This window comes from Sinocyclocheilus anshuiensis, unplaced genomic scaffold (assembly GCF_001515605.1).
Source record: "Sinocyclocheilus anshuiensis isolate Anshui unplaced genomic scaffold, SAMN03320099.WGS_v1.1 scaffold890, whole genome shotgun sequence".
NCBI classification, from domain to species: Eukaryota; Metazoa; Chordata; class Actinopteri; order Cypriniformes; family Cyprinidae; genus Sinocyclocheilus; species Sinocyclocheilus anshuiensis.
Genome location: NW_015537986.1, coordinates 330,112 through 341,951, shown reverse-complemented (window position 1 = coordinate 341,951; position 11,840 = coordinate 330,112). Strand labels below are relative to the sequence as shown.

At 36.4% G+C, this 11,840-nt stretch overlaps 1 protein-coding gene across 1 annotated transcript in view; it reads right to left on the bottom strand.

Annotated features, from left to right (window-relative positions):
* The window catches only part of LOC107674597 (potassium voltage-gated channel subfamily H member 4-like), a 37,007-nt gene extending 25,994 nt beyond the window's left edge, over positions 1-11,013 (bottom strand). The window contains exons 1-4 of the mRNA XM_016468622.1: positions 10,605-11,013; positions 6,694-6,927; positions 2,521-2,657; positions 1,929-2,055 (exon numbers count right to left, since the gene is read on the bottom strand). Coding sequence (XP_016324108.1) covers positions 1,929-2,055; positions 2,521-2,657; positions 6,694-6,927; positions 10,605-10,680 — 574 coding nt within the window. The 5' untranslated portion in view covers positions 10,681-11,013. The remainder of the gene's footprint in view (positions 1-1,928; positions 2,056-2,520; positions 2,658-6,693; positions 6,928-10,604) is intronic.
* Positions 11,014-11,840: the final 827 nt, after the last annotated feature.

Here is an 11,840-nt window from a genome sequence, read left to right as displayed (position 1 = left end):
TGTCCTGATTAGTTTAGTTCATTTGTCCCAGGTGTTTCCCTTGATGTTTCATTGCTCCCAGGTGTGTGTCGTCATCCCCTCCTCCTGTGTGTGTGTATAAAAAGTGTTCCCAGTCCCAAGTTCTCTGTCCGCTGTGAACGTCTTCCTGTGTTCGTCTCCCTTGGTTCCTTGGTTCATGCAAATAAAGTCCTGTCAACATATTCTCCAGCGTCTCCTCGTCCCTCGTGTGTGTGCATCGTGACAGACCCCCCATAAGCAGCATCTCTAAAACAGTATGTCCTGAGCATGTGCACAGCCATAAACCATCAAAAGTGTGAAATGTTTAAGAATTTACAGCTGTCTTGGAGTAACATTTTAGCTATAGAATTTACAGCTATTACAGTAAATTATGAATTATTACAAATTACATACATTTTTTTGTGATGGAGCAAGTGAAAATATGTGTAGGACACATTCAAATCTGAACTACTGAAATAAAAAAAAAACTTTAAAGTTGTGCCCTGCTGTGATGCTCTTGTTTCCTATTTTTCTTTCAGTCAGTTGGAGTGTGATGGAGTGAAGGCAGGTGGCTCTGCTGAGAGTGAAGTTGTGCTGAAAACATGACCATCTGTTTACAGGAGCGATCGGAAATGTGACCTGCCAATCTGGCCTCCTGTTCTGCCGTGGCCATGTGACATGGAGGATTACACATTCTTTATACTTCTGGCCTGCACCTTTCACACTGTTTGAACATTTCCTGAATCAAATGGTCACCGGAAAATGGGATCCTGCACAGATCCTATGCTTTACAGTAACTGTAACTCACAATCCCATGATAAAAAAAGAAATGGTAATAGGTCATAGTGGACAGATTATTTCAGGAGGAAAAAAGAAAAGAACGGACAAGTAGAACAAAATTATTAGAACTGAGGTTGTCTGGATATGAGGAAAGTAAATTTATTTTTATGGATATAAAACACTTCTAGTGACAAGCATGAAGAAGACAAGCATCACTATTACCATCGCTCTTTTGTAGTGTTGGTGATTTGAGCAAACCCCAGCAGTAACTGTGCAACTCGTCCTGCACCTAGAAAACCCTAACAACTACATATCAGTGTCAGCATCATGGCAGTGCATTGCATACATTCAAGAACCATAGAAACTTTTTGTCAAGTGTACTCTAAAACTGATACCGTAAATAACTTGATAATGTAATTTTTGCTCTCAATGCATTGTAAAATTGTAAAATGTTACAAACAGGCTTCAATTTAAAAAGCACTGACCAATGTCCTCTTTCTAGGAATTACAAATCAATAAAAACATAATTGTACAGGCAACTGCTAACGTATAGTTTTTTATTAGCAGTGTAATGAAACATCAAAGGATAGATGCATCAAAGGACTACCGATATGACGTATTGATAAATCAAAAACATCTACATATGTTTTCATATATCCATACGGTCACAAGAAGATTTGTTTAAAAAGATGTCAAAATGTCCCTAAGATGCCATCAAATATTTGATAACTTTTAAGAACTGACCACGAGAAACCATGGTTTCACTTTATTTTGATGGTCCCTTTAACATATTCTGTTGACCATAAATAACGTTGCACTTACATGTCTACTAACTCTCATTAGAGTATTAGTAGAGTATTAGTAGACTGGTAGGGTTAGGGTTAGAATAAGTTGACATGCACTGTACTTGCAAAGTTACTTAAAGTCAGTAGAATATCTGTTGGGAGACCATGACAATAAAGAGTTAACAGATATTAAGCAAACAGTCTACTAATACTCTGATGAGAGTTAGTAGACATGTAGGTGCAACATTACTTATTGTCAACAGAATGTTCAAAAGGGACCATCAAAATAAAGTGTTACTGAAATTATTACTACAAAACATGTTTTAATGGACTTTTACAGTTTTAGTACGTAGTTTATACATTTACTCACTCGGCTTAAGCTGACATCATTTTTGCTGTCACGGGTAAACTGGCTGGTTAGCTGGTAAATCATGGTATGACCCCTCCTTCTGGCTTTACTGAAATGAGAATTTCCGGTGGTCCTTTTGTATGGCTTATTATCTGCACAAAATGAAAATAGCATTAACAGCCTTGACAGTTTACAAATCATAAACATTTAAAATGGTCTAACTGTATGACTGCACCAGAGTGTCTGTGTGTTTTAACAGTTATGTGTATTGTAGATGCAACTCCCAATGCCCGTGAAGATTAAACTATCCCTTTACCCCATTTGGCATGTGATGTTGGCTTTCACACTAAAATAGTTTAGCTTCTATCTAAAAGATATAATCCTTTTTCTGGAAGTTCCTCTTACTGCTCGGTCACTTAAAAAGTAAGGCTTCCCTAAGGGCTATATTTCAGTATATCTTACTGAATCTTCGTTCTATAGTACATGCGCTCTCTAGGCTCCAAACATGCTATTTCTTATCAAATGTCAACAACCAAAGATAAGTGGCTAGGCTATTTATTTTCCCAAATTGAAAAAAAAACTAGTGAGACTAATGTTTGTAGTGTAGACAGTACCATCAGTTCTGCTGCTGTGTTGACTCTTGTCTTTTGCTTCTGTGATATCCTTGAATGAAAACAGAAAAAGCACCATCTCCCCCTTTTCATTCTTAATGGGCACGGTGTCCAACAGACACCAGAATGAACTTCCTGTGATAACACACCGAATAGAGTTGCAGAATTACACACAGACATAAAACAGTTACTACATCATAAAAATATCTACTTTCCGACTTTATCAATCAAACAATTTCACTACAGAAGAGTTACATTTGTAGTGGGGGGGGGGTGATTTTGAAGCAATTAAACTTACAGCTTGTTCACTATTAGTTATTATTACACTATTACTAAGGTGACCAGATTTCTGAAATGGAAACTGGGGACATTTTCCTAGTTCAACAGCTAAAATATCATTGAAATCTCACTTGATGTTATCTATAAATTTAAAAACAGGGACAATATATATTTTTTAAATGGTTGTGGGTTCCATATCAATATTATATTAAATAAACAATTAAATAATTATAGTTTTCACAAACTGTAAACACACTGTAGAGTAATTACAACTTTTTAAACTTTTTTAAATGTTGTGAATTTAGAAATGGACCTTTGGCTAATTTTAAACACAAAGTATGTGCTTTCTGCATAATTGTTGCAAGTGTAATTGTTTAGTTGATTATTATTGTTATTATTTTAATCTGTTTAGCTTGGGCTGTAATTTCACACAGTTACCATCCATCTTATTTTACAAAGAGGAAGTAATCTGTTTTCTGTGAATGTGCGAGAGTTCAGATTCAAAATTGTGTACAAAACAATTCCGCACTCTTTTTAGGCCCTGTTACAAACAGTATTACATTAACCTAACTTGAATAGTTATTATGTGACTACCTTAAAACAGAAAATGGTGTCTCGTTTGATAATTGATGCTCTCGTCCAGGTTCTTCATCAAGTAGCACGCACAACCAAATAACCAGTATACCTCGCAGCCCTCTCTGTTGGTGAAAATAATCACTACATGATAGCTCTGGTAACCAGCAGCCTTTACACTGCTAAAAGAGCTGACCATTTTAAACATGTTTTTTAGTGTTGTTATTGCCCACTCTGGGGTCTGGTCAGGATTGAATTTGATCTTGTTTCACATCAGGTTGAAGTGTCTTTTCATGGGTTAGAGTCTTTTTTTTTTTACAGCCTATTTTATTTTGATAGCCAGATCTGTCTGTGGCAATTTAAATTCTCTGCTTTAGGTTCTGATTACAATCTAGTGTTCTTTGAACATACTGTCTCTGCTGGTAAAGCACAATAATAAGTGTGTTCCATTCTCTTTCTGTTATTCACATCGCTAAACACTATGCTACTACCGTTTCTACAGAGGATTCTCTCCAATGATTAATGAAACACCACCGGTCATGTCAAAAACATGGAAAAATAAACCTGCACCATACATAAATAAAATGTTGTTTTTTTTTGTATAGAAAACTATTATCTCATGTGAGTGTGCACCATTCAAATAACCCCACACAAATGTATTTAATAATGAGTAAAACTTTCTAAATTAGCACCAGAATAATGAATGCAAAGTATTGTTCTACACTCAAGACCTTTTTAAGAAAAAAAAAAAAAAGAACAAAAAATTGTTGGAATAAAACACCTGAATAACAGTAATAATCATTCCTCAAACAATAATCATTCCTACATTGTAATTGGCCAAGCATTGCTTCTTGCAGTGCTAATTTAAAAGTTAACAGCACTTGATTTCACTGTTTGTGTCACTCTGTTTGACTGTGTTCACGTCGTTCCAGGTGAGCGTGAGTGGTGCGGTGTGGGCAGTGACTTTGATTGGAGCGAGGAGCAGGTTTTTTGAGTGTCTGTGTTTTCTTTCTCTCTCTCTCTGTGCAGGTCTCTCAGCTGTGTGGGGAGTGAGAAATGGAAAACTTGGAGTTTACGTGGAAGAAATATTTCAATAAACATCTGTCTAGACAGAATGTTTCCCTTGCCTCCGGCCTGACTCCAGCATCCCTGCAAGCTGCGACCCAGAGGTAAAGCAGCTTAGAGAATGAATGGATAGTCCTTTTTTTTTTTTTTGTGAAATCTAAATGATATCTGGAATCTACCAATTTATAATTTCTTGTTTTTTAACTATTCAGTATTATACTCTAAATGTCAAAAAAGGATGTGATTATTGCATTCCTTGTTTGTGTGAGAAGATTTTGTGTGACACATTTGTTCACTGTTATGCAGATGACACTCTGTTTTATATTTCCTCATGACTTGACAAAACTCCTCAATTTTCCAAATTAGCAGAGTGTATTAGAGATAACTGATGTTGGAAGGCTAGTAATTTCTTTCTTTTTAATTCTAAAAAACAGAGGTTTTAATTATTGGACCAAACACTTCCAAACATGAGCTGTTAGAATATAATTTGTTGCTCAATCATGGTTTTGTTACATAGTCTACTACAGGTTAAGGACCTGGGGTTTATGTTTAATATCAATCTGTCTTTTGATGATGAACGAATCATCAAATTAATTACATTCCCAGTGTTTGCAGAACAGCCTTCTTTCACCTTAAAAGTGATTACATTACCCAGCTATGGCCATATGCTCTTTTTAATGCTGAAAAATTATTGATGCGTTTATGACCTCAACACTATTCTAATGCTTTATTGAGTGGATGTCCTGCAGGCTCTATAAATAAGCTCCAGCTGGTTCAGAATTCAGCAGGTAGAGTGCTTGTAAGAACGAAGAAATATGACATTGGCTACCTGTCACTCCCACACTGTCACTAAACCTATGGCTACCTCATCTGTAAATTCAGTGCATACCTCAAAGACACATAACTTTTGCAGTCCAAATATAATTAGTAACATATCTAGCTAAGTTTGACATTATGCTTGACTGACCCCCCCCATTGTAGCCTGGTTTCTCTCATGTTTTTTTTTCTCCCCGTAGTCACCATATTTTTCACCACAATCACCTCTGCCTTGCTCACTGGGGGACTAAAGAGCTAAAGAATTATGGAATACTGTTTTTTTTTAATTAATAATTTTTCAAATACATTTTTGATTAATAAAATTGTTTTGATTGATGCAATAGAACCTTAGTGATTGTGGCTTCACCTCAAAGGAAGACTTCCTCATCATAAAAGTCAGTAAGCCCTTTGGACATTCAGTTTTTCATTTCTAAGTTATAATGTTGCTCACTAAATGTAAACAAACATTATTGTGACAGTACCTGTATTATTTGTTACTACAGTTAACATGGATTAAAATGCAAAGAATACATAAAAACCAGTTAGCTGCGTACCAGTTAGTGGAAGCTAGAGATTTATATGGTTTATAAAGTTTTAAATATGTATATTTTTGATAGCGCATCGATTCGCTTCAGAAGGCTTTATTTTATTGATAAATCAGAGATACCAGATCAGCTGGCCCACTTTACCCGAATAATATGATACATATCACAATATAATAATCCAATCTGTAAAGCTGTTTTGAAATAATGTGTATTGTTAAAAATGCTATACAAATAAACCTTACTTATCATTGCTATAATGGAAAAGGCCTAAAATACTACAGCAACTGCATAGCAATGCCAGGGCAAACACCCATTGTAGTGACAAGATTAGCTAACACTACTCATAATTTATTCAGAAAATGTAAAAATTAAGTCAAGTCAGGTTTATTTATACAATACAGATTGCTTCAAAGCAGCTTTACGGTATAGTAAACAGGAAAACAGCATCTCACAGAGTTCTTCAATCTGGAATCAATTTCCATTTCAAATTACAATAATAAGTAGTTACAACAACAGCAATTGCAAATCTATGTTATAGCACAGACACTACAGTAAAATGCAGTACGGTGCTTTGCTTTGCTATATGAAGTAGGGCAGTGGTTCCCAATTACATTCGACCTTCGACATTAGACATTTTGTATGTCCCTCTTATCTAACACACCTCATTTAGATCATTGACTAGAAGAGAGCTCTTATTTGTATGCAGAGCAGTGTGGCAATTTTGAGAATTGAGAGCCACTGATGTAAGGGAACTCAGCTCTAGGAAATTCCTCAGTCTACACCAGAATTTTTTTGGGGCCACTGTATTAAATTGGCTGTTAAATCACTTCTCTCAGCCGCTTGTAGTACAAGTAATGTATGATAAGAGTCCTAGAGTAGTAGAGTATTATTACCGTTCTTCTTGTAGAACTGCACCTCAGCCTGGTACTCTTCCTTGCTCTCCAGTGCTTTCTCCACACCCTGAGTAACCTGCTCACTCGTGCCTGAGCCATATAGGAAATGACAGCTGCAGTTCTTCTGCATCACCTCTGTTCGTCCGAACCCCGTCAACTCACAGAATCCATCGGAACAGTACACAATGGGATAGCCACGGTTACCCTGAGCATTCCCAAGGAGGAAGTTGCTGTCTGTGGGACAGAAGAGAGATCAGGATTATTAATATTGTGAAAGACATTCTAAAGCTAGTTGTAAGTATTGTGTTTTGTGCAGTATTGTTGCTGTACTGATTCATAATTTCCAAATCAATACCCACACTTTGCAGTTTCTGCACTTGACTCCATGTCTCGTGGCGTATTTCCGGTATTAGTTTAATAATTGCAGTGCACAGTGAAATATTCTGTAAGTTGTTTCTTTTTGTATACTTTGATAAAAATATACTTTTTGAATATAATTTATACTTTTTGTATACACAACACCTGTATACACTACACCAAAGATGAAGTATGAGTTAACTTATAGCTACCCAGTCCAAAATAATTTGGGGGTGTTATAGCAGTGTGAATCTGTTGGATTTCTGTGTTCCATAGGTCCTTGGGTATGAAGAGTCAAGTGGACAGTCAACAAGGACAAAAAGCAGATCACTGTGTAGCTTCTTATTTCTGACATGATATTTCAGCTTGTCAGGGGATAACATATGAGACTAGAAAACACAAGTAAAGATTTGTTGAATCATCTTGTCTTTGTGAAAGAACAGCTTGAACCCTATATCTGATGCATTCACTTCGAAAATGAAAGGTTTAGTAGGGTCTGGGTAGTGGAGGATATTAGGGTAGGGACACAAACTGGCCGTGGTTTTCAATCCTGGTCCTAGGGACCCACATTTTGTGAGCTTTTTCTAAAACACTCAGTTCAGTTCATGGAGCACTCTCCTAACGAACCAGAATTGAAAATCCCTGTCGCTGTTGTATGTGGCTAACTTGTGATCACACTTTGAGTAGAAACATAATTTGTCTTGTTTACATTGTTGCCATTCGGTTGCTCAAAGACTGATTACCATGGATTACTTAGTTATTCAAAAAAACTTCACAGAAGTGCTGTAATCCCTACAGTACAAAGCTCAGCCTTGTTTCCTCAAACTGTAGTGGCCCAATCTCTCGACTGAAGTGAGTAGGGAAATGGTGAAAGCAAACTTTAAGGTAATGATATCTCAGGCGAGAAGGCAGTTGGGTTGTCATCATGTTGAGAGATTGAGTACCGTAGATGTGTTGCATACAGTACATTTCCTTATTTTCCTTCCAGAAATTTAGCAGCTGTAGTTGTTGTTCTTCTTTCAACAGTGCCACATGTTACGTCACTGTTAAATGAAGGGCTTGAAGAGCTGGATCAGAGTTGGGTGAAGTATTCTGTAACATTAAAGACTCGTTTAGATTTTGGTGAGCAACCTTAGAAATGAAAACCTGAATGTCAAAGGGCTTACTACCTTTCATGATGAGGGAGTCCTTTGAGGTCTAGTCACAATCACTAGGGTCATATTGCATCAGCCAAAACTATTTTATAGTAAAACCGTGTGACAACTAGCCCTGATCTACATTATATGGGCTTACAAAATTAAAGGTTATAAACAATATAAGTAAAATGATCAGCATTTAACTGTAATCAATCATAGTAATTCATGTTTTCTGCATAGATATTCCAAAGTTCTTTCAGTAAATCATACCAAAAGCTCAGTTTCATCACTGCTCATCACTGCGACTACTGCACAAGAAAGCTTATCACTGCAACTACTGCACAGGAAAGCTGGTCTCTACGGCAACAAGAGGGCAGCTATTTTGGGTTGTGAGTACACTGGTGCTCTGTTACCCATCAGCACTGCGAGGAAAGATCCTGTCTCTCAGAGAAGTTAACATCACTGACACACCACTGTCTCTAAATTGTTAATCTTAAACTGTTTTAAGAAATAAAGACCTATTAAGACATCATTAACATTTCCTTTCTCATAATGGCAAAAGAAAACATAATGTAATGAATGGCAGCCAATAAAAAGTAAAAAGTTGTGAAATTTGGCACACTCATAGAAACACTCCTGATAGCCACTTCTCAAACCCTATCTTCTATCTCAAACCCTTCAGCGCCACCAACAAGTCAAAGGTTCACTTTTTACCAGCATTTTCATGTCATCACATTAAAAAAAAAACAGCATTAAGCACTGAGGTTGAGTGAGCAGTTTCGTAGCAATGGCATTCAGTGATTTATATATATATATATATATACTGTATAAATATATAATGCTCATTGATTATGTTTTATAAATGTGTAGTTTTATTAGTTATGTCTTTGGGTCATGTATATCTTGTAAGATAGCATACTGTTAAATAAGAAGCTGTGAATGTGCATGCTGTTGTGTGTGTGTGTGAGAGATGTTATCTAACAGAAGAGATTATGTTTGTAAGCTGTGTGAAGGATTTTCTTTTCATTACTAGTAAGAAAGCACAGATGGGAGGATTGTATTCTAGTTTTTGTATATATGTTGCATGGCTGCCTTTGTTTTAAGTAAGACTATTGTTACGAAATTTCTTGAGATTCGTGTCATGTTGAATTGTGTGAAACTGTCACATTGTTGAATTGTGTCATTAGACATAGATATTTTCAATGCAATATAGCGCAATTCAGTTCTTGGTTTTATTATTATGACTGAAAATTATAACCTCTTATCCAGCCTTTTAACTATAGTGGCTTGAGAAGGTTCTTTTTATGTCAAGGTAAAAGGATTACATGAACACAAACAGCTTTGTCCCTTTGTCACTTTTCCCATGACACACACACACACACACACACACACACACACACTTACCGCGAAGACTTATGCCACGAGAGCACTATTGCTACAACAAAACAAGAGATTTATCTCCCATGATAAAACAGGAACAAACACACAAGTGTATGTGGTGTCTGTGCACTACATGTATTAACCTGCAGGACAGGATACAGCACACATATACATATTTACATTGTACAGTAATCAGTATAATGTATAATAGTAGTACAGAAATACAGTACAGATGTAGATGTACCCCAGCATTGTTGATTAATTTATGACACAACTATTTAACACAGTTAATTATTTTCACTTTGAAGCTTATGATATGCTTTCATTTAGCTGTTGAATAAACAGTAAAATCACTAATTGATCCAGCCATCCCACAATATTGTAAAAATGTAACCTATATCTTTTAACAGAAAATGCTACAATTAAATTTTTATTTTTTTTTGGTTAGCTGTAAGTTATTAAATATGGTGAAAAAATATATTCAGTTTGGTCAGTTCATGCAATCTCTTGGGACATAATCCATGACTGTGGCATTGCTAGCATCATGCTGTTTGAGCTTGGGAACACAGAGAGTTATTTAATATCGGTATTTAATATTAATATTAATATTAATATTAATTTTCAATGCTCATATCAGGTAAGTGACTTTTTATGCCAGAAACATACAAGTACATACATGCAGATTCAAAGCGCACAGTCTCATCAGATGTACTTAATGTCTGCTTTCACGCTACCATGGTAGTATCAAACCCAGATGTGTTATAATTCAGGTAGCTGCAATAAACATGTCTATAGTTTAACTGGCTTGTTATAGTATAGCTTAGCAAGACTCTATAACAACAGAAAGTTTGTTTAAGACAGAGTTTTCAAGGAATTTGTTTGAGATAAGCCATTATTTTTGTACATCCATTTAGTGCTTGTGATGCTATAGAAAGGAAAAAACCTTCACCTTCAGGCTACCTTGAAAACTGCACATTTTCATCTTAAGAGTTCTTTCTCATGTGGATTTGGTGTGTGTGCATTTGTGCCAGTACTTACGAGTGCCATCGAAACGAGTGGCGATGGTGTCCAGGAAGGTGTTCTGGGGTGCCAGCAGCCCCTTCATCACTGGCATGATGCCAGGTTTCCAGAGTCAGCAGATGTTTAGGGGAAAAGCCTGTATGAACCATCAATCCTCACTACATCCCAGGGAAAAGGTGGCCAGGGAAAATGTGAGGAACATGCATCCTAAAATAGACGTCCCCCAAAAGATGACTCCTCACTGTATACTTCCTCAGCCAGCTTTTGGAGTCCAGTGGATGTATGTTGAAAAAACAAACAAATATACTTCCTTGTCAGTGCATACAGTGAAACCAACTTCCACTCTTTTGTATTTTCTGATAAGTCTGTCTCAGCTATGTACACCTGCATGATAGAGGAGAATCCACAAGATGTGCAGAACGGTGTGGATTTGTTGTTGTTCTGTAACACACTGTGGCAGAGCAACAGAGACAGTTACATTTGTCTTCACCCCTCCTTCCCTGGCTCTCTCTCTCTTTATCCACACCCATTATTCATTTCCTCCAGTTCTTATCAGCCAATGAGAGCACACTCACACACACACACAAACACACACACACACACACACTTGCTTAAATGTGTTTCTCACACACACCCCCACACACACACACACACACACACACACACACACACACACACACACACACATTCTTGAAAGAAATCTATCACACATATGCATGTTCACATATACCCACACTCAGAAAAAAAGGTACAAAAGCTGTCACTGGTCATAAATGCATGAATTATCATTTTTACATTTGACATTGAGAGCATATATCATAATTTATAGATTTTTTTCAGATGGAAAAACAGTTTTGCAAATGTTAGAAATGTGGCTTTCAAATGACAAATTGCTATATAAAAACACACCCAGGTTCTTGACTGATGACAAAGACTTGACAGACATGCATCAAATGTTCAGCACAGTTCTAGGTTATTATGTGTGGAGGTTTTTGGTCCAATAATTAAAATCTAATATTTTTTTTTAAATTTAGTAGTAGGAAGTTACTAGTCATCCAAATTTCTATCTATCTATCTATCTATCTATCTACACTGAACAAAATTATAAACGCAACACTTTTGTTTTTGCCCCCATTTTTCATGAGCTGAACTCAAAGATCTAAGACTTTTTCTATGTACACAAAAGGCCTATTTCTCTCAAATATTGTTCACAAATCTGTCTAAATCTGTGTTAGTGAGCACTTCTCCTTTGCC